Source organism: Zingiber officinale, chromosome 4B (genome assembly GCF_018446385.1).
Source record: "Zingiber officinale cultivar Zhangliang chromosome 4B, Zo_v1.1, whole genome shotgun sequence".
Taxonomy (NCBI): domain Eukaryota; kingdom Viridiplantae; phylum Streptophyta; class Magnoliopsida; order Zingiberales; family Zingiberaceae; genus Zingiber; species Zingiber officinale.
Genome location: NC_055993.1, coordinates 124,932,722 through 124,955,370, shown reverse-complemented (window position 1 = coordinate 124,955,370; position 22,649 = coordinate 124,932,722). Strand labels below are relative to the sequence as shown.

The following is a 22,649-nucleotide window of genomic DNA, read 5'->3' as shown; positions in this document are numbered from 1 at the left end:
ATCCTTATACTCGCGGATCTTGACTTGTGGGCACAGACCTACATTTCTTGTCGAATTCCCTAGCTCGTGTTTGTCGCCTCGTAAATCCATATCTGTACGTCCAGCCCTCCATTTGCCATTCGGTAGATCCCAGTAAATTCAGACTTGCGCTTACCGTCCTGTCAGTCAAAGCCTTCGCTTAGCGTTCCTTGAGTCTCGTTCCGTATACACGACCTTGCTCTTGCACTGTAAGCCTTAGTCCTGTCCTGACCTGTACGCCTTGATTCGTGTGTGTACCTTGAACTGTAAGCCTTATTCCTCCTGTCCTGTCCTGTCCTGTATGTCCTGGTCCGCATGTGTACCTTGAACTGTAAGCCTTATTCCTCCTGTCCTGTTGATGTGCGTAGATTGTATACTCTTGTTTAACATGTTTTGATGCGCATTCACATACTTTGCACATGCTTTATCTATGCATTTTCGTACTTCCAGCTTTGCTTTTAGCATATTTACTCTTTTTGTTCGGAGATCCAGTTTTGTACATTTTTTGTACACAGGAGTCGATTTTGGAGAAGAATTAATGTCCGAGGCAAAAATTACAATGGATGAAGGAAGAGACTTAAGTGCCACACGACCCTGACATGGGGGGTTGCCCAGGCCGTGTGGTGATCACCACCCGTGTGGCTGCAGCAGAGGAGGAAGTGACCATGGCCATGTGAGCATCACACGGCCGTGCCAAGTTTTGAAGCCAACAGTAGCCAGGTCGTGTACACCACACGACCGTGCAAGCCCTCCAGAGCTGAAGCAATACACGGTCGTGTAGATCTACACAGCCGTACAACATTTCCAGAGGCCAAGGAAACCCTGGCCGTGTCCCAGACACGGCCATGAAAGAATTCCAAAGCCGGAGGCAGGACATGCTGTGTAGATCTACGCGACCGTGCAGGGGAGCAGTGGCAGAGCATGCCATGGCCGTGTCTCACACACGACCGTGTGAGTTGAGCAGAGAGGGGAGTAGCACAGGCCGTGTGAGCTTCACACGGCCGTGTCTCGGGGCCATGTGGCGCCCAAACCCCTCTCTATATAAAGCCTTCTTCATGATTTGAAAGGGGATCTTCTCCCTTTTGGGGGAGAGCAAGATTTGGGTGATTCCTCTCCATCTTGGAGGGATTTTCCGACGATTCAAAGGCAGATTCTTCAACGTATCGACTCCGGAATCGAGGATTGGATCCGAAAATCGTTCTTCATCGTAGATAAGCTTTCTTTCTCTCATATCTTGGATTTGGGGATCAAGAATGCTTGTAATCTTCTTCTTTTCGATTTTCCTTCCTCGTTCTATGGATTAGATCTCTTTGTTCTAGGATGGAGAGAGTATTTGTAAGTTGAATTGATGTAAAACTCTTGTGGATTTGCCAATTTTCTATTTCTGTGATTTTGTCCTGTTTGTACCTATTCAATCTTGTGTGGATTGTTGTGATTTGGACCTAATTCCCATTTTTGATTGAATGTTTGAATACCTTGTGGATCTTGTAGAGATAATCTCTCATCCGATTTTTCGAGGGACGTTCGTGACAGACAAGCCCGTGTAAGGACGTTTGAGGGATGATCTTGAGGGTGAAATAGGGTTATTCAAGGGGGAAGGATAGATTATATGCGTTCATATTTTATATCTTGATGCGATTGAGGAGTGATGACTTCTTATGTTGATTATCCAAGGGACGCACGTGACAGGCAAGCCCGTGTAAGGACAACATAGATTCATTCTTAATTGATCACATTTAGGTATAGATTTTAGTCCTAAGCCGGTTGTCTATTGCAAGAGAGAACCCGCAACCTTCTACAAATGATGGACAATTGAGGAATAAGATTTGGTAGATCATTTACATTGATTAACCTTACAAAGAAATCAAAACTTCTAGAACATCCATTTATCATAACCCTTATTCTTGTTTCTATTTCTTTTATTTCTATGTTTGTTTTTCATTAGTTGCACTTAGTTTCTAAAAACCAATTGATAAGTTGTTTAGCTAATTCGCGTTGAGAAATTTTCAATGGTTATTCCAGTCCCTGTGGATACGATATCTTTTATTATTACTTACGACATTTCCGTACACTTGCGGAACATCAACACCTGTCCTGTATGTCATGGTTCATATATCCTGACCCGTACGTCTTGATCTGTGTCTCCTGATCTATCTGTCTTATTCTGTGAATCCGGACCTGCAAGCCTTATGTCGCCTATCCTAACCTGTACATCATGTTCCGTATATCCTGTTCTGCGAATCTAGACCTGTAAATCCCGACCTGTAAGCCTTCGACCCGCGTATCCTGACCTATACGTCTTTGGTCTGCGTATCCCGACCTGTACGTCTTTGGTCCGCGTATCCCGACCTGTACATCTTTGGTCCGCGTATCCCGACTTGTCCATCTTTGGTCCACGTATCCCGACCTGTACGTCTTTGGTCCCCGTATCCCGACCTGTACATCTTTGGTCTGCGTATCCCGACCTGTCCATCTTTGGTCCGCGTATCCCGACCTGTACGTCTTTGGTCCGCGTATCTCGACCTGTCCGTCTTTGGTCCGCGTATCCCGACCTGTGGTCCGCGTATCCCAACCTGTCCATCTTTGGTCCGCATATCCCGACCTGTACGTCTTTGGTCCGCGTATCCTGAACTGTACGTCCTACCTTCTGAGTTCCTACTCGCCATGTAAGCCTAACCTCTGAATGCCACTTATGCCCGACCAGGATCCCCCTATAACCTGGACCCTTGGCCACCACGTAGGCCAGACTTTTGACCACCACATAAGTTTGACTTCTGACCGCCACGTAGGTTTGACTTCTGATCGTCATATAGGCTTGACCTCTGACTGCCTCATGGGCTTGCTTTCTGACTGCCTCATAAGCTTGACTTCCGACCATGTCAACTATCCGACCCTAGCATCATGCATCGTATCATCTGATATTTATATGCGTAAATGATATCATGTTTATGATATATGTAGATCATATCATTATCTCCCAATAGTTTCTTTCCTTCTTCCTCCCGTTTATTTTGGTTCCTTTCCCTCAAAATAAACATTGCCTATAATGAAACTACAGTATCTAACAACATGCGACTGTCTAAGCCTCTTGCATATCGATCCAAAATAATCTCTGCGCTTCGTGATTAACCGGCAAGCAACATCAAACCAACAATATGCTTATTGCAGCCACAGAACACAAATGAAATCCACATCAAATATGTAAATGATAGGATACGTTGTTCTGGTACAGTCAACACAGAAATGAAATCGACAGTCTGCAAATTAAAGTTTCTTCGATCAACTAGTCTCGAGCAAGTTGACTAAGATACTGACATTGCGATATGGAAAAGCTCATCTTCTAGGCATAAAAAGCTGACTGGTATATCAATCAGTACCTTCGAAAACCACGGTCCATGAACCTTCCTGACGGGCACTCGTAGGCCATGTGCCCCCTCCCACCGCAGTTGTGGCAGATCATCAGAGGACCCATGCAGTCTCGACTCATGTGGCCAACCTGGTTGCAGGTCCGACAGATGACATCTCGGAATCCACCACGGAAACCGCCACCCAAGCCACCACCACTGAAGCTGCCACCCAAGCTACCACCGCCACTGAAGCTGCCACCGAAGCCACCAAGTGTTCCTGACTTTGGGCATTGCCTGGCCACATGCCCTGCGACATTGCAGAGATTGCAGACTGGTTCGTTCGGGCAATCACGAGCAAGGTGCCCTGTTTTCCTGCAATTGTTGCACGCTTTCTCATTCGTGCAGTCTGCTGCGAGGTGTCCCTGTTTGTAGCAATTATTACAGAGCCTCAGGTCACCAGGAGGCAGCTGTGGCATGGAGCAATCCCTCGCCAAGTGACCAGACTTGCCGCATGTGTGGCAGATGCCCTCGTTGGGACAATTGCTTGCTAAATGTCCAGGTTCTTTGCAATTCCAACACAATGCCTTTGTTGTGCATTCTGACGCAATATGTCTGTCGAGAGACAAATTCATGTTATTTTAATGTTTTTGAGAATACCAACAACAATGTACAAATTGTGTTATTGACTTGGAGTCAGAGGTACTAGAAATGATAAAATAAATAATACTAATATCAGAGACAGATTATGCATAGAATGATAAAATGTGGTCAAGAAATAGGTGAGACAATTTGGTTATTTTAAGGCCACCAGTCTAATGAGAGTGTTGAACTATTAGCAAGAAGCGGGTAAAACACAGATGAATGCTAAAATGGAAAATATGGACCAACTTATTTGGTAAAAAAATATTAATCTCAAACAATGATTAGATGTAGCTGAAATGGTTAAGATGATATGACCAGTGTTTAAAGGTGACCGATAGATTCAGTAAAGGAAACATTGTCTAACCGATAGATTGTGTACTTAGAAAAGTTGAATTTGAAGCAAAAGGCAACCAAGGAAAAAGTCAATGTAATAAAAAGAGAATTTAATTGATTTTAATATTCAGTAGCATAACTTTTCAAACAACTCAATAAAGGACCAGATTCGTAGCCGACTCCAAAATAGTTGGGACAATCATGGCTAGATGATAATTTGATGGTGACTCAAACAAATAGATATAGTATCAGGAAATTATATCCTCCCAACAGAACAATTAGATGGTGAGTAGACAAGATCAAGTTAGAAAAGTTGCAGGGATGATGAATATTACCCTGGTAGGCCACAGTTATTACAGACAGCTGCATTTGGACATTCTCTAGCATAGTGGCCTGGCCGCTTGCAGTTCTTGCACAAATCATACCTGTAATTAGGAAAAGAAAAAGGGAAATAGAAAATATTATATACATTTTTAGCAATAATTACAAAAAAAGATCTGAGAATTACCATTTTCAACAACATTCATTGCAGATATGTTAGATTTTACTAAATTGGTTAAGAAAGCCTGGCATTGCCAATTTGTAGCTATCAATTAAATCAAGCCTAAATCATTGGTCATAGGAGGCCAGAAAATTCACAAATTGAAATTGTTATCTTATTATAATGGTTTCTGTCAGCAAGAGATTCATTGACTTATGCCTTTTTTCCTTACCATTTTAATGTTTTTATCATTTAAATTTTAAGAGGATCCTACAGAAATAGCAAGGATGTTTTGATGTCTTTGATTCAACTATCAACACCAGTAAGACTTGCTCCTACTGAGTGATTCAGAGCCTACAAAATAACAATAAACAACTGCACAACAATCTTCACAAAATATATTGCATGCTCATTTATACAGTTCATGAGGTAAATAGAGCTGATTCAGCATATGTAACCCAGTGTTGTAAATGGTGGTACGCAGGGCGGTGCGGTCAGTGACCGCCTACCACCTCGGTTGCCTAGGCAGTTGAACTTTTTTTATTATTTTTATACATAATTAAATAATATATTAACTAAAGGATCAAAAAATTAAATAAAGGATTTTAAAAAAATACTATAAAATATATTAACTAAAAATAAAAAAATTAATATAAATATTTTTTAAAAAATAAATAATTTTTATATATATATATATATATATATATATATATATATATATATATATATATATATTAAATTAATAAGATAATTTTATTGGACTTTAATTAAGTCTATTTAAATTATCTCAATCATGATTAAAATTATTAATCTAAAGTTTCAATTAAATCCAAAGTTCAAAAAAAAACTTATTCTACTCGGCGATCAACTTCGGTGTTTCAGCGTCGGGCACGTCGCTGGACGCGAAACAAGACACGATGCGTCACCTAAGCCCGGTAACAATTTAGGATTCGCCATTTGGGTCTGGACGTGCTCAGACGTGTCATCCGAGTTCAAATCGGAAATGCTTTACCTCCGTCTAAACACAAAGCGGTGCGGTTCAAGGCGGTGTGGTTGAGATCCGCCTCCCGCCTAGGAGGCCGCCTCAACCACCATTTAGAACACTGATGTAACCTAGTATTTACAAAATTATATGAACCATTAACAGAAATATTAGTAGTTCTTGCTATCAGGGTCAGGTGGTTCTGAATGGAATTTTTCTTTACAATAAGTGACAAGGGCCAATTTCCTGGCAATACATTTGATTCCACCAGTTTTATTAGTAACATGAATCATCTGAAGTTTAAATTCTGTGAACTTGCAAGCTTCTCTTACACATATTTATGACACAATAGCAAACGACAGCCACAGGTTAACCAGTTTTTTTTTATCATTTACAAGTAAATCTTTTTTTTCAAAACGACTTATTGACAAATGTACCAGTATTAATCCACTAGTTTTCAGAATATGCATATAAGCACAACGTAGGCATCTATCCACAAAGAAAACTAATGCCAGCATATCTAGCACAGAATTCAAAGATTTTGAAGCGTGAAATAACAGGTAGTGAATTAAAAGGGCCTCTGCATGTTTATGTAAACTAGTCTAATAGCTTAAGCAGAGAATTCCATACCAGGTATGACTACGTAACATAGGGGTCAATCCAAAATTCCAACACGGCTATTTCTAATAGTTTTGTCACATAATCAATGGATGTCAAGTGTCAACTTGGAGTATTGGTGTCCGAGTGTTGATCTCGAACTAAACACATGAATGGAGAGGGTAGCTATACAGAAGCTGAATGACACTATTATAAGAAAGATTAGTGACGCAAAGAAATTCAATCATGCATTTTGTTGAAAAAGAATGCCCTTGACCTACTAAATCGGAATACGATGACATATGAATACAGTATAGCATGCATTTCTCCAGAATTAAAAAAAAAGGTGGTTCTCTTGGAAACTCTACTAGTTTCAAAGTATAATAATGGCCAACTTGTATATCACTTTAGAACTATAACTATCACCAAACACATATGACAAGGCAGTTCAGATGTAAAACTGAAAAAGGTATATGAAAAAGTACAGAAAACACTATATAAAAAAACAAAAGAAACTTTAACCATGCTTCTCTCAATAAAAATGAAAGGTTTTCAGCAATAAGAACCTTGAGGCACGAGGGAAATCCCTTTTATATGGAGCATCACGATATGAGGTACGTTCTGTGCGGATTCTGCGATCTCTAGGTGGGCTACGGCTGCCTTCGCTCATCTTCAGACCTTCAAATTCAATGGCTCTTGTTGGTACACAAAATCACCACCACCACTACCACCTTAACCACCACCCACACCACCACTGAAACAATCTTCCCTGTCCACAACAAAACCAGGCATCCAAGGCCATCTCCGTGAGTCCAAAAAGAACCACCAAACTTGCGGAACGATAAAAGAAACCATTTTTGAACACCAACAGAAATCTTCCCAAACATGCAGAACACATTCTCCGGAGCAACCACAACATTCCCAATGATCCCACCAACTTTAAACATCATTTCAAGTTTTCAACTTTTTTTTTCCAGTTTCATAACTCTATAACAATGTCATCTAATGAAGACTAGCTACCATTCTGATCATCCCCCAGTTCAACCATATATTTTATATCCTACATTAAAAAATAGAAGAAAAAGAACTGAGTATGAAAAGGAAATTCTAATACAAAATCCAAAAATTTTAAAAAAAAAAAACAAGTTGACCAAGGGAAGGAGAAAACTAGAAAATATTTTTCAAAAATATATGTAAACTATTATATTAGAAATTTTATCTTTCAATTAAATCACATAATCTCTAGACCCCTCTTTTAGGTATGCTATTTCGTCTATTAAAAAAAAAACAATCCTAGGAAAATAAATAACAGACCCTACAGCAGCAGCAGCGCATCCCTGAAGTGTTATAATTTAATTTACACACACAACCACATAAACAACGAGAGAAAACCTAGATCTTCAATATGCCTTCAATCTAACATGACTGCATAAGCGGAGTTCAGTAAATTTTGAAGATGTATACTCGATGGGATGGGGATCGAGATGGACTAGCTAGAAAATCACCCAGAAATCGCCTCATTGCTCCTGAAGGATCCAATTGAAGGGAAAAGAAACACCTGCACAGCATCATAGAATCCAGCACCAATTCGCCTACCGCTAACCATAAAACGGAATGAAATCAAGCCTAAAATGCATTTCTCCCACTATGATTCATAGAGGGAGCACCAATACGTCCACTGCAAGCGATAAAAATGCGCGAATCACCCCCAAAACGCAGTTCCTCCCACTTCCCCTGCGTCGAAAATGATCGAATTGGGAAGCAACCAACCTCTTATCGCCTCGAACTTCACGATCTAGAGTTTCCTCCACCTCCGACTCCGCAAGCTCGCACGTCCTCTCCTTCAACCTTATCTTGCAAGGGGAGAAAGCAAAAGAGGAAATGGTGATGCGATGCGCTGCGCTGCGTCATTTCATAGTTAGTTAGTGGATCTTTAATTCTTACCAGCCAACGTGGGCCGTTGATATCTATCTGCCAATTTTGGATTAGGATCGCAGAGTTCGGCCCAATTAAGACGGATCCCCAGACCGTAAACAACCAGACAAAAACGAACAAGTTTTATTTTATTTAAAATTGTTTAATAAGATAACTTTAACCAAGTCAAATTGAAATTAAAATTAACCAAAATACTGAAATAATTGCTAAGTTCAACTTAATTTTTTGAAAGAGCTTGGTTTGAACTTGAGCTTAGTTCAACTGTTTGAGATGGAACTAATAACAGTTTAGAGGAATGATTATAACTAGATTGTTTCATTCCCTGTTTCCTAAGCATAATTGTTCATCATTTGTCAAATATAAAATAGAGATAACTATGATGAACTAAAGTAATTCAACTTGAAGAGGCAAAGAAGGCCCTGGATTGAACAACAAAACCCATCAGATCAGGCAAGCTTGAGGACAACATAATATACAAGACATCATTCGTTTATCATTTCATTTCATTCTCTTTCAATCACAATCCCACTCCATGTCATCGCATCTCCGTGTGATTTTGTCTTGTGGGTGTGAATTTGGACAGGAGTTGACAACAATGGACAACTTTTTAACTCAGAACCAATGAGCAAACCACAGAAATTAATAGTTCATTGATTTTATAAACCCAACCAGTTCAATAGCATGTAAAACAGAGTTCAAATACAAACATTGGATGGTGTTTGAGTAAAAGCTCTACTGCTGTGTTAAAAGAACTTGATCACTTGTGGATTTTGTTGTACTCCTTTACCATCAAATGCAGCTAAGCACACAAATTTGTAAGCACATATACTTCAATACACAATAGTTTTTGAAAAAACAAAAACTAAAACTAAAACAAAAAACTAAAAAGAAACCTTGACTCATTGAATATCACATGAGATTCTAACACTACTGGAGCACTAAACTTGTGGGAAGTACAGACGATGATAACAATCTCTGTAGCAACGTGAGGTTCATGAATCACAGACAAAATCCTCTCCTGCTGCAGCGAATCTGACTTTTTGCTTGCATGTTGCGGAATTATGCTGTTTAAAACTACAAAGGTGGAACCAAAAATTTTTACACCGGACCTACCGCTATCATTAAGCACAACTATATGATCCAATTTTAACAGAAAGAAAAAGGAAAAACACTGCAACCTAGGACTTATTATTATATGGATACATGGTACACGTGTGATCACACAAGGAAAATGAAATAATATAAAAGCAGAAAAAAAAAGGAGAAAATAAAAGTGATGAAAAAATAGGGTATAGATTGCTGTTAGTCCTCTGAGTCAAGAGCAGAGCAGATGAACCGAACCTCCTCTTCATCGTACGAGAACAGGATAACTTCCACAAAGCAGGAGTCCAAGAACACTGTACATGATCTCTTTCTTACGGAGCTTTACAAGAGGCAATCACTTTGAGGATGGCGGAGTGAGTTTCCCGTGATATCATGTTTAAAGACAGATGAAATGCCTGCCAACAAGATTCACATTGATTTCAAGTGATAATTATGATGGGAGATGTGTCTAACTACTGTCAAATTACTCAAATTGAATTCTTAGACATTGCAAATGTGCACCGCTGAGAAATACTAGAATCATATTCAACATCAATAGATTTTACCAAACAAAGGTAGTGGATTACCGTGTCCAATACTTTCAATATACTCAATGTGAAATGTGATATGCCATACAAAAAAAGTAGCATATACACGCTTATTTATATATGCCTTCATGAATCGTGAAGCTGTAAATATGAACGTGCAATATAGCAATTTATTTCAAAATCATTAAAAGAACGACAAAGTTGATACGGGATCCTACTTGGCTCTAGTAGCATCTTCTCAAAATTGCTCAAAGAAATTCCACATATAGGTTTCAATCGACATGATGTATAAATTAACTTAAACAGACTAAAAGGGAACATAATATCCATGAGACAGGTTGTATATACAAAAGTTCATATATATATGAGTGGACAAAGCATAAGACAATATTAGCAATTTTATTGGCATAAAAAATATTTGATTTGAACAACGGACAATGGAACCAGGTACTATGGGCTTAATTAGATCATGTTCATGCATGAACACAGTAGTATGCTATCAGTACGTCCAACTACCAGCTTGATGAACACAAATATGAATCGCATAATTTTTTCCAAAGTTTTTAAGAGACAAGTGATCATTTGATTCTTTTGGCAGAGATTTACAGAGATTAGGAATAAAGGGGAAAAAATCCAGGGTAGAATTATTATCAGTTAGAAGGGCAAAAAACATCATAATAACTTACCACAAATTTTTCTAACACGGGAACTAGTCCTTGCAAGTTCCGGTTTGGAAGGCAATCAGCAATAGCTTTGCGAACTTTGGAACTGATGACCAGAAAGTACCATGAATGTTACTACAAATTACCATCGTTAATCACATAGCATTAAAAAATTTACAGACCTCTCCACTGACAAAAAACCAAGCAATAATGCTGCGTAAGCTTCGATTATCATCATTTCAGCCTCTTTTGCTCCTTTCAGTAATGACTCTTCATCCTGTTAATACATCAAGATAATAAATTTGGGCTAGGGAACATAAAAATATAATAACAAAAATTATGGTACAGTATTTCAGTGCTCAGCAATTATAGGCATTCAACCTACTTGACGTGTGTGCAGTTATAGGCATTCAACCAAGATAAACTTAAGGTGCTTGGGCCTAAACTCACCTTGCCTGGGAACCTGGGTGAGTGCCTAAGTGTTCATTACTGGTATATGTATAATCAATCTATGGCATTCGAGCAATATTAAATATTGTTTGGTTACTTTTTCTCCCAATAAAGGCCATCAAACATGATCAAGCAATGACAGAAAACAGGAATAGAATATTTTTCCAATTGTAATATATCAAACAACCTACTTTAAATGTTTAAATCTACACACACATAGCAGCAGCATGTTGCATACCATACAAATGGTAACTGACTTACAAAAAAGTACTTACAGTTCCCATATGGTAACTGACTTACAAAAAGAGTACTTTACAGTCCCTCAACCCCCTGGTGTTATCAACATTGGAGATGACATTTCCAATGTATTTGTTAATGCACACAGTAAGCCTGATAGTTTTTGAAATAAATTGTGAATAGAAGCTAACTAAGAATTCAAATTAGTGTTTCAACTTTATAACAAAAGAAATTTATATCTACTGGAAGCATGATGCAGTTAAACTAGACAAGATGAGATAATCAAATCTAAAATAGTACTCTTCCCAGTAACAAGGGTGCATAAAGTGCCTACACAAACAAAAGTAGTTTCATCTTTAGCTTCTTTATTTCCTTGATGTGCCAAAAATATGGCACACAACAATTGAATTACATCCCTTTGTGCCTCTAGTTCTTCTGATTTCCCTGGACGCTTTGCTGAAACGTGAGCTTCTGCTAAATTCAATCTGCAGAGTAACTACTTAATGTTATATTGAAGAAATGGACAATTAAGCTTAGCATGCTCAAAAAGGGAGTACTCGGTACCAGAAATTAAAGGAAATAATAAAAAAAAATTAAAAAAAAAAAAGCAGAAGAAGAACAAAACAAGTAGATGATTCTATCCACTTCATTATAAAATCAACTTTTGTTATATACAGCTAGAATGCCTTGAAATTGCAAATTGATAAGCAATTGCTGGTAATATCAAACATTCAAGAACTTTGCACTGCAAAATGGCGATAGAAAAAGCACATCCCGTATAAAGTCAAAGCACTATGCCTGTCTACCCTGCATACTTACCTTTATCTTTGATCCCTCTCAATTATATGCAAACAAAAAAAAAATCAACAAAATGAATGAAAGAAAAATCCTTGGTTAACACTGATAATGTGTAAAGGATGTTAGAACATCTACATCAGATATCCTATTTAAAGATTTTACTCTAAATTTTAGATAGGTTTTTAAAAAATCAACAAAATGAATGAAAGAAAAATCCTTGGTTAACACTGATAATGTGTAAAGGATGTTAGAACATCTACATCAGATACCTTATTTAAAGATTTTACTCTAAATTTTAGATAGGGTAGTTAAAAAACCTTTGCATCAGCTACCCTATTCATTCCCTAAATTATGCATTTATGAAGAATACTTCTCTAAATTTAAGGAATGTATTTTATTCCCTAAACATTATAGGGGAGAGAGAAGAAATAGGGAAGCTGATATATAGGGTATTGAAAAGTGAATATCCAAATTTAATAAAATAACTTTTTTACCCTAAATTATGCATTTTCGATAGGGAAGTTGGCGTGGATGCTCTCACACTTTATCATGCTTAATGTGCAATCCAATTAGAGAAGCTTCCAAAGCAAAATAGTCATCCTAACCAAAAAAAAAAAAACTTCACACATTTGAAACCTAAAGAAAATTTGAACTCCTAATCTCTATTCCAGGCATGTAAAGGTAGTTGAACAAGATGGAAATAAATCAAAAGAGAACTATGCTAGTGAAAAGGCTGACAGTTCAAAGCAAGAACACAGTGAAGGATTAAACAATGGAAATTTTTTTATATCAAACCAATGAGCCTGCATACTTATTTACTGCCAAGAGACACCCAATCATGAATATAAGTGCCCTTGATTTCATAAATAAGTTCATATTATTTTAAAACACATTAGCCAAAGAAAGGATTAACAATATCACAAGATCACCTGTTTTGATTATTCTTCTCAACAAGGTTCACAAGCAAACCCAACACCGCAACCAGCAACTCCAACTCATGATCATTAAGATGTTTGTTTTTCAGATGACAATCACAACTGAGATCGGTAGAGGTGCTCTGTTTCAGCTTACCATTCATTTGAAAGAAACAGTCAAATGATGGAAAATGACTAACTATAATAGAAACCATTGTATGGAGTCCACCACATGCAGCAATTTGTTGACACCCGAGTGGGTTTTCATTTGTTAAGTTCATAAGAACCTACAAGTAAAGCACAAATATCAAAAAACAAGGAGGAAAGGACTAAGAAAAAACATATAAAGAACAAACTCTATAATAAATAAAACAAAATAAATATGTTATGTGCTTCAGAACACTTAAAAGATCAATCAGGGCTCAACATCAGCAGTGAAAAATAGTGATTGCTTATATTCAATTCAGTTTGGACTTCATAATTGCAATTAATTTTAATTAAAAGAACTATGCAGGGAATCAGTCCTTCATGGAGCAAGATCTATCATATGAATGAATTTATTTTATAATTGGCTTATTTTTATTGGAAGCGGTCCAAACTCCATATCCGGAATCTTAAAGACCAAGTTTATAGGAGTTGCACCAGTTTTTAAGAAAGACAAAATATAGAATATTTATATCAATAACTTGTCATGTTTCAATCTAAAAAGTTCCCTGCTTCATTTCTTCTTCTTTGTCCCCCTCCTTGGAAGATCAATGTCCCTTTCTCTTAAGAATAAATACCTGTACCTCTCTACAAATGACGGTAGAACTGGTCGTGTAAGGTGCCTGGAGTCAGCATATGACCTTTTGCCACCAAGAATGAATACCTGAGAATCTGAGATCACATTCTCACTGCATGGCAATTGTAATTTTATCCTCACTCATGGTACTCAATCTTGGTGTGTCCCTAACAAAAATCCAATAGATTTTATGATGCCATGGAGCTAAGGTTGTATTCACTTGAATGGATATATGAATGTATGAATGCCAAGACAAACTAATTGTTCAAATTTTTAATTCAACCCCTTATTTACTTGAGCAGATGGGTTGAGGCACATGGAAAAATGGACAGGCAAAAGGGTATAGCCATCCCCCAATTTTTATTAAGGCATGTTGAGTGGATAAAGAATGGATCAATGTAGATTTCATTATAGAAAGTATTCTTTCGAAATGTGATAATTTCCAGCAATTTCTTTTCTAAAAAATTCTCTTGGTCAAGACTATGAACATTATGTCATGCAGTCGGTTACAAAACAAATGCAAAAGAACTATGCCAAGCTTGCCAATATTGTCATCATAACAAGTGAACATGTTTTCTACTTCCATTCTTCTTTTTTTGTGGTTGCAAGACAAGAAGGTACGCTGCAACTATACAAATTTAGGCTACATTGTGGCAAAACTAAAGGAGGCCTTCTTCCTACCATCTCTATGCTTATGGAAGAGCACAAGAGCTATTATATCAATCAAAAACTAACAATTTTGTTTTCATGGCACTAGTTTTTTTAATAATATTTTACACGAGTGATGCTACTAGAAAATATTAATCATGTTCAATTTGAAAGAAGTGACAACATGATCTTTTTCATGCACAATTTGATTCAGAGAGAGTGAAGAAAGTGATGATTATAAAGAATTTATGAGTAAACTTCTTAAAGAAAAATAGCATTATATAGATCAAATGTTGAAGCTTCAGCATAAAGATTACATGTTTGCAGGTTCATAATTATTACAAAGCATGATCTTATTTACAAGATAAATTTATTATGCGGTAGATATAGACTATTTATCAACTTAGCAATTATTCAAACTATACTTTTGGGGACGCAAATAAAATATTACTATTTTTTAATAATCACCAAAGATACAACAGCATAGTCATTTGCACCACACACTGCGTAAACATTATTTGGAAATCCTACCAGATATCACCTGTAACCAAACTTTGTCCAAAACAAAGAATCAGGTGCATAGTGCGCTATGTATATTCCAAATGGAATAAGAAAATATGCCAACTATATAAAATATCAAAAATATTCTGCATGTCTATAACAGAGTTGAATAGAAAACACCAAAATACCTTGACAGATGTAAGCAGGCAGTCATCCACAAGGCTTAAATCTTCATTAATTTCTGATGTTGCATTACTTTGGTGAGCTTCTTCATTTGTTAATTGACTTAACATATCATCTGTTGAAATTACTGAGAGCTCGCATCCATTCATTGGTTCCTTTGTTGCTAGATCACATCTACGATCCTGGATTTTACCTTTACTCTTTGCCAACAATTCCCACTTTGAAGGTTCTAAATCGCCTTCATCAAATGCAAACGGATCATCCATGTCCACTTCACAATTAACTTTGGCATCTTTCTGCAGATGAGGTCTTTTAGATGAGCTATCAGAATTCATTGAGGCACCATTAGTTTTTATTGAGATCCATTGACTGGAAGTACTATTAGAAATCATCCTTGAAGCACTGCAATTTATTTTTGTCTTTAAAGCAATATCATTTTCATAGCTGTCTCCAGTTGATCTATTAATTTTAACACATGAAAGAGAGGCTGAGAAGTCTATTGCTTTTCCTGAACCAGAAAGAGACACTTCTGAATGGAAATTTGATGACTTTTGCCGTTTGAGACCTAGCTTAATGACCTTTACTTCAGAATCACTACCGATACGAGAACATCCACTAAAATGACTACTTGAAGGTTCATCGCTGCCATCTACCAGAAAAAATGGGAAATGATATTTACAATGATAAGACCAATATTGTAACAGTAAGTTATAGTAAAAAAAAAAATACAGCAAAACAAAGAAAACAATAAAAAAAAAAAAAAACTTAAGCAGAGTTCTTTAAAGCAATCAGTATCATGGTGGAAAAAATATGTTTGATATAACTCTGGATAAATGAAGATGCAAGCACCATATTACCAGATGAACTTATCAACAAAATAAACCTACTGTACTAAAATAATTTCACCAATAAGAATAACTCACAGAACAAATAATCCACAAGTTAAAAAAAGGATCACCTACAAAAACAATGCATATCACCCCGCAGATGCATTTTTTTTGTTTTTTTTTTTGAATGAGAATTTCCAATCACTTATTACAAATGTAGCCTTGCGCAACGGTAAAGTTGTTGTCATATGATCAAAAGGTCACGGGTTCGAATCCTGGAAACAGGCTCTTGCAAAAAGCAGGGTAAGACTGTGTACAATGGATCCTTCCCCAGGACCCCGTATGGCGGGAGCTTCGTGCACCGGGGCTACCCCTTTTTTTTATTACAAATGTAGCAATAGATTTTCCAGCTACAGAAGTGAAAATAATCTAACAAATGAAATGCTATTGAATCAAATAGGAACCCAAGGATACAAAATAAAATGAAACAAGTGTGACTCCAAAGACTAGTTTGATGTACATGATCCCTCTATAATCTCTTCACTAATGCTAAAATTTTGTAACAAATAAAACATTAGCATAGTATGCATTAGTTGAAGGAATGTGAAAGATAGAAATACCTCTTAATTTTGGTTTCATCTGAAAGGTCTGATCATCAAAAACTAACTTTTCATTCTCCGAGTTGCTGAAATTACTCTGGTGCAAGGATAAATCTGGATTGCAATATAAAACAAGTTAATAGAAACATCAATGAGGTAGCTCAGTTAGGTTTTCACAAATGAAATAGACAATCAAACAAAAACAAAACATATTGCCAATTGAACAGGAATGAATCAGCATTTAGAATATGGGAGGAACCTGAAAAAAATTTGATGGCGCTGATGATGACTGCAACAAAGGACTGTTGTGAACCACTTGAGTTCAATTTTTCTTTCAATCCAAGTAAGTGATTCTGTTAACAAAACCAAATCAATACAGTTAAAAGGAATAGTTGAAGTTCCATCAAAGCTAATTGCAAGGCTTGTATTGTACCTGGTTTTGCTTACTTAGAAATGTGGCATTCTCCATGATCTTCAAACATTTCAAGATCAGTAGCAGATTTTGACACACTAATTCTTCTTTTAAATTGGCAAATGAAGACGAAGAGTGGCGTGTCTACAGTAGCAAGTATGCCAGAATCAGCTCACTTGCTTTGGAAACTAAAAGAGCAACAATAGCATTGCCAAGTGTTGAACAAGGACATAAATTTAGGTAAATATGAATGTCTACAACATACGTGACACGATCAGAGGATTAATTGGATTAATCGCCCTTCATATAACCTATAACTATTCCACAAGATAGTATTGGCATCAATATCAAAACTATGAAGTTTAGGTGCTAGGCTGCTAGCTATCATATCATTTAATATTTAACAGTAGTCAACTGCGGATTTTGATTCAATTCATGAACTTCAGAAAGGAAAATCACAAATACATTCCAAAATAAGATAAATTATTTCCATCAATAATTTCTCCACATAATTGGATATTTTCTACTTGACTGGACATTCTATCAATCAAATCCCTATGTACGAAGCACCATGAGACAAGTCTTCAAAGGCAAGTAGAGAAAATTTCAATAAATATTAGCGTATCCTCCTAATTTCCAAACATGTCGTTCTCAGTAGTGCCTTTCTGTTAAAAATTGATTGTTACCGCAGCTACATCAACTTTAATACAACTTCAATTAGAATTAAGTACAAACACAATGATAGTAAAACATCATGCATATGCATTTAGTACAGTCATAATGTTTTCCTCAGTCTAGGATATGTTTACTGTCAAGCTCAAACAGAGAATGTCATAAGCTAATCTCACAAGCAAGGTAGAGTGGCAGCTAGAAAGAACATCAAAGATTGCATTCAATCCGCCAAGCTCTCTCAACTTTTCTTTGAAGACTCCTCCAGGCATTTTGACCACATCAGTTGCATCTAAAAGAATGGATATGCAAGCAAATTAGTATAAGAAGAAAATGTAATAAACCTTTAATCAAAAAGGAGAAATTACATAAAGTTGGAAATCAGGTATGAAATTTTTTCTAGTCCATAAAAGAAAAGTTGGTGAAATGCAAAGTGGGTGATGTGCGTAGATTATATACACTTTTATATATACTTAAACGCACATCTACTTATATTTCATTAGCATAATTTATGTTTATTGCACCTTATTGCATTATAATGGCGTACTTCCATTATATTCTATTTGGAGATCTTTGCTTGTTTTGATTGGCAGGATGCCATTTGAAGCAAAAATGGAACAAAAATACACATTGGAGTGAACATAGAGAAGATCAAGCTCAGCCCGTGTGAAACCACATGGCTGTGTGGTCTTGCCCGTGGCAAATCACGCTTCGGCCGTGTGAACTCACACGGCCATGCCACACTGCAGAAGAGAAGAAGACCACGGCCGTGTGAATCCACACGGGCGTGTGGACTTTCTAGAGCATAAGCAGGCTACGACCGTGTGAATCCACAGTGTGACCCAACGAGAGGAGGAGCAAGACACGGCCGTATGATCTCACACGGTCGTGCCATTCATCCAGCAAGCAAGCAGAACACAGCCATATGATCCCATGCGATCGTGCTACTCATCCAAAGAGCAAACAAGACACGACTGTGTGAATCCACACGGCTGTGGGTCGTGACCCTAACCGAGGACAAGAAGGAACCAGCCGTGTGGATGCCACACGGCCGTGGCACAGGCCCTGCCCTATTTAAAGGGGTTTCTCCCCTTTTTAGAGGAGCTAGAGGCTTGGGGCTTGCCCCCATTCCTTGGGGAAGGGTTCTCCCCCTTGGGGAAACCCAAGATCGTCCATCTTCGCCGATCCGTCCACCTCCGAAGCAAGGGAACACCGCCAAAGACGCCGGGCTTCAAGGATAAGCACTCTCCTCTCTCTATTTCTATTTATTGAGTTGTAATTTGCTATTTCCATTGTCTTTTGGTTGTATTCTCTTTGCGATGGAGTAAATCTCCAAATCTAGGATGTAGGAAATAATTATGATGTATTATGGATGTATTTGAACATTTTCTTATGCTATGAAGTGTTTATATCATGTTCTATGCGTGTGCCTTGTATGTGTTTGACGAAATGTGTGTAAGGTCAATTCATGTAAATATGAGGGATTTGTCTCTATGTTATTAAGGTTGCTACTAGACTGGATAACCGAGGGATCCTTAGTGACAACCGGACATATTATGGCCTTAGTGATAGAGGACATCGATATTTACCCACTTCCTCGAGTCAAAAGATCTTAACATAGAGACTAATCCTTGTTAGGGCATTCTAATTGGAATGGATACTTTAGTGCTACCGTTAGGAAGTACATTAGATAACTCTGGTGATTGACTGGACTTTCTAAAGTTACTTCTTTACTTAATGGTGTTAGAACTTGGGTAGAGGTGTTAGAACTTGGGTAGACTATCCGATGCAACTTTCGTGGGGTTGTACCAGACTCTAGTTAGAAGCCCTACACGAGTATAAGCATGGAGTTAACTAGATGAACAATGCATAGAGACATTACCTAGCATCGTAACGAAACCGAAATCATAGAATCTATCATCCTTCCTTCACTACGCTCATTCTCTCCCTCTCTACTCTCTCTTTACTCTTACTCTCTCTCTCACTCTCTCTTCTCTTTCTTTTCCTTGTGTTTGTGAACCACCTTTTGATTGTCTAGATAATTTACCATGTAAAGTTAACTAGTGCTTAATTAAGTCCCGGTGGATTCAATATTTTTTATATTACTGACGACGTAACCGTGCACTTGCGGGAACGTGACAATGGGATGATTTACTTAAATTATGTCTGAAACAGTTATAACAAGTTTAATGATCTTGGTGGAAAGTTAAGTTTCTTCTGGCCAGCTTGCCTGATTATATAATGGCTAGGCCTTGGATAATCATAACTAATTCAACCATACTGTTACATGGTAGAGATAAGGACTTGAAAGATTTACTGTGTGAAATAGTAGTAAACTGGAAATGCCAGAGTTAAACAGAAAAGGAATACAGATGCGCACTACAATTATGGAGATCAAGCATACCTTCAAATGATACAGTTGATAAGCATGCTTTCTCCATAGTCAATAAAGCTATCCATTTGGGACTCAACTCTGGCCTCTCTATTCCTTCACCATTTTTGTTGTCGGATTTTATCTCTTTGTAAGTTAAAAGAATTTCTGAAACTTTTGAAATAATGGTCTTTGCAGTGGAATCCAATGCTTTATATGATGCACTAACTTCAGTTAGAGGCTTCCGTTTCCCAAGAATCTTAGATCCAAATGTTGGAGCCTTGTCACTGGAGGTACTGAGACTTGATGGATTCAATAACTTAAGAAGAAAGGCAATGCAAGATGGTGTATCCAGCAAATGATTGTCTTGAACCTGAAACCAAAAACACAAAAGAATATATTTTGTTCCATTTGACAGCTAAACTTTTAAATACCACTCAACGGTAGCTTGCCAACAACACAGAGTGTTAAAGGAGATAATCATTTGTAAAATCATAAAAAAGACATTAAATAGTAGAGAATAACCAATAGGAATCCATTTTAACACCAGTAGATGCAAGTCAACCTTTAGACATGTTTGTACACAATAAACTTCATTTATAAATACTCAAAAACGACAGTACCAATTTAGAAGACAATATCAACTTTTAAAAAACTAATAAAGCATTAATGAAATTTTCATTGAATTAACTTCTGACACAATTAATTTCTTTGTTAGAGAATTAACAATTTCTTTCTAAATCACCACTCCCAATACAAAAAATCAAAATGGCAAATAATACAAAAGACAAAATCCATTTTCAGCAGTGCCTAGGTGTTATTATCATAAAATTAAGGTTAGGACTAGTGATCTAAATGCATACACATCTCATAAATGTATGAATTGTACAAAAACTGGCAATATCACATGCTTGATTTGAGCTTCTCCCCCTAACAACTTGCTTTATAGAATTTGTACTTTGTACTTTTGATTGATGATAAACTTTACAAGATAGAAAAATTAAGTTAAAGGTCTAACATCTCACTAGCAATTACTAAAGAACTTGCTAGAATGTTTTTCACCAAATATCTATAACATCACAGTCCAAGAACTATGTACTATGCCAGAAACCAAAACCAAATATATGGTGATAAACTAATAATAACTAAAGAAGGATAACAATTATGTTGGTTCACTTTTTTTTTTGACAAAGGGAGATAATGTTAAAAAAGAAACTCACATCACTTGCCAACACAAAGAAGATAGCAGCAATCGCAGTTGTACTTGGAGAATCATCTAAGCTAACATCCAAAATAGCCTCAACAATCCTTGCAGTGATCCTGTTAGAAATATAAATATTTTCAATATGTGTAATTAGTATCCATTACAGATCATCATCATCAAGCAGTGTTAGTCCTAACTATTTGAGCCGACCTACATTGACCCTATGCACTAGTTGTTAATTAGAAAGTATTGATTAGATGATGGAAATGACCCCTTTTCTTTATTTCAAATGAAGCATAAGCATTCTGTCGACTGCTCTGAGCATCTTTCCTTTCCCATTATATTCCTCTTTTTGAATGGTAATAATTATACATAGGGGATTACCAATAACTTCAAGTTGATTTTAAGAAATCATCTTTGCTTCCATAATCGAGAGATATAACATTAAATAGAAATTTTAGGCCAAGTTAATTAAACATACTCGTCATTGTTGAGCTCCAAAAAATATAATTTCACACAGTGAATCAACAAAACACTTTCTTGAAACGCAGTTCATGACGCTACATCGTGAGTAAACTAAAAGGTATCTCATTTACTCACCCCCTCACACGAAGAAGCCTCCTCTTCTGCAACGTGCTGCACACAGATAGTAACGACAGCAAGCTCGCCCGCCGAACCCTCACTGGCTGCCACGGTCTCAACCCATCCAGCGCGAAATTCACCTCGTCCATATGCTCCATCATCTCCCCGAACTCCTGAGCCTCCATAAGCGTTGTCGTAGTGACCAAGTCCTCCGGATCCCTAGCTTCCGTCGCCCTTTCCAACACGGGATCCTCCGATCCGCGGGGTGGGGGAAAAAGAAGGGACGGAGGGAGGCCAGGAAAGTCGTCTGGGACGTCAAGAGGGTCGAGAGACCAAGGGGATGAGGAATCTTGGGAGGAGAAGGGAGCGGCATGGCGGCCCTGGGAGGAGCTATCCTGGGAGAAGTGCGGGAGTTCGAAGACGAGGTCACCGGCAGATGAATCGTAGTCACCTTCAGATTCAGGGGTGTCGAGGAGGACGGGGTCGGAAGAAGAGCGGCCTCCGCCGCCGCCGCCGCAGCGGGCGGAGCGCCGGCCGTAGGTTCGAACTATCATCGCCTCGGAAGGGTTTCGAATCCCCCCTTTCTTGTCGTGACTGTGATAGAATTAGACTGGGCGGTGTCTGGAACCAGGGTTCGGCGGGGGCGTTCGAGGCGCGACTTAATATGTCGACAGCAGAGGGCTTTCCTTAGCCGGAGGTGCAGTCACCGCCCGGTTATCACTTCTTGCCACGTAAGCGCACCGGACCGTAGAGCTCATTCCGCACGAATCTGGACGCAACGACCAATTCAACTTAATCGGGGAGTGTATCGATCGAAATCATTCCGATGAATTTTTAAATTTTTT

At 37.7% G+C, this 22,649-nt stretch overlaps 2 protein-coding genes across 4 annotated transcripts; both read right to left on the bottom strand.

The window, feature by feature from the left end:
* Positions 1 to 3,191: 3,191 nt before the first annotated feature.
* On the bottom strand, positions 3,192 to 8,303 carry LOC121976463 (zinc finger protein GIS2-like). Of its 3 annotated transcripts, none has more exons than XM_042528632.1 (4): positions 8,171 to 8,303; positions 6,967 to 7,460; positions 4,676 to 4,765; positions 3,192 to 3,977 (listed from the first exon to the last, which is right to left on the bottom strand). In XM_042528632.1, exons 2-4 carry the CDS (start codon positions 7,068 to 7,070, stop codon positions 3,389 to 3,391), a joined length of 783 nt encoding a protein of 260 aa, XP_042384566.1. In that variant the 5' UTR covers positions 7,071 to 7,460; positions 8,171 to 8,303; the 3' UTR covers positions 3,192 to 3,388. The 3 variants fall into 3 exon arrangements, with proteins under 3 accessions (XP_042384566.1, XP_042384565.1, XP_042384564.1); XM_042528631.1 differs by having other exon boundaries at positions 6,967 to 7,169; XM_042528630.1 differs by having other exon boundaries at positions 6,967 to 8,300.
* A 1,127-nt stretch (positions 8,304 to 9,430) lies between these two features.
* LOC121976462 (wings apart-like protein 2) lies at positions 9,431 to 22,437 on the bottom strand. The gene is made up of 13 exons (XM_042528629.1): positions 21,823 to 22,437; positions 21,239 to 21,338; positions 20,052 to 20,391; positions 17,827 to 17,939; positions 17,000 to 17,122; positions 16,826 to 16,919; positions 16,588 to 16,680; positions 15,146 to 15,789; positions 13,043 to 13,314; positions 11,650 to 11,800; positions 10,811 to 10,905; positions 10,653 to 10,734; positions 9,431 to 9,834 (listed from the first exon to the last, which is right to left on the bottom strand). Exons 1-13 carry the CDS (start codon positions 22,356 to 22,358, stop codon positions 9,751 to 9,753), a joined length of 2,727 nt encoding a protein of 908 aa, XP_042384563.1. The 5' UTR covers positions 22,359 to 22,437; the 3' UTR covers positions 9,431 to 9,750.
* Positions 22,438 to 22,649: the final 212 nt, after the last annotated feature.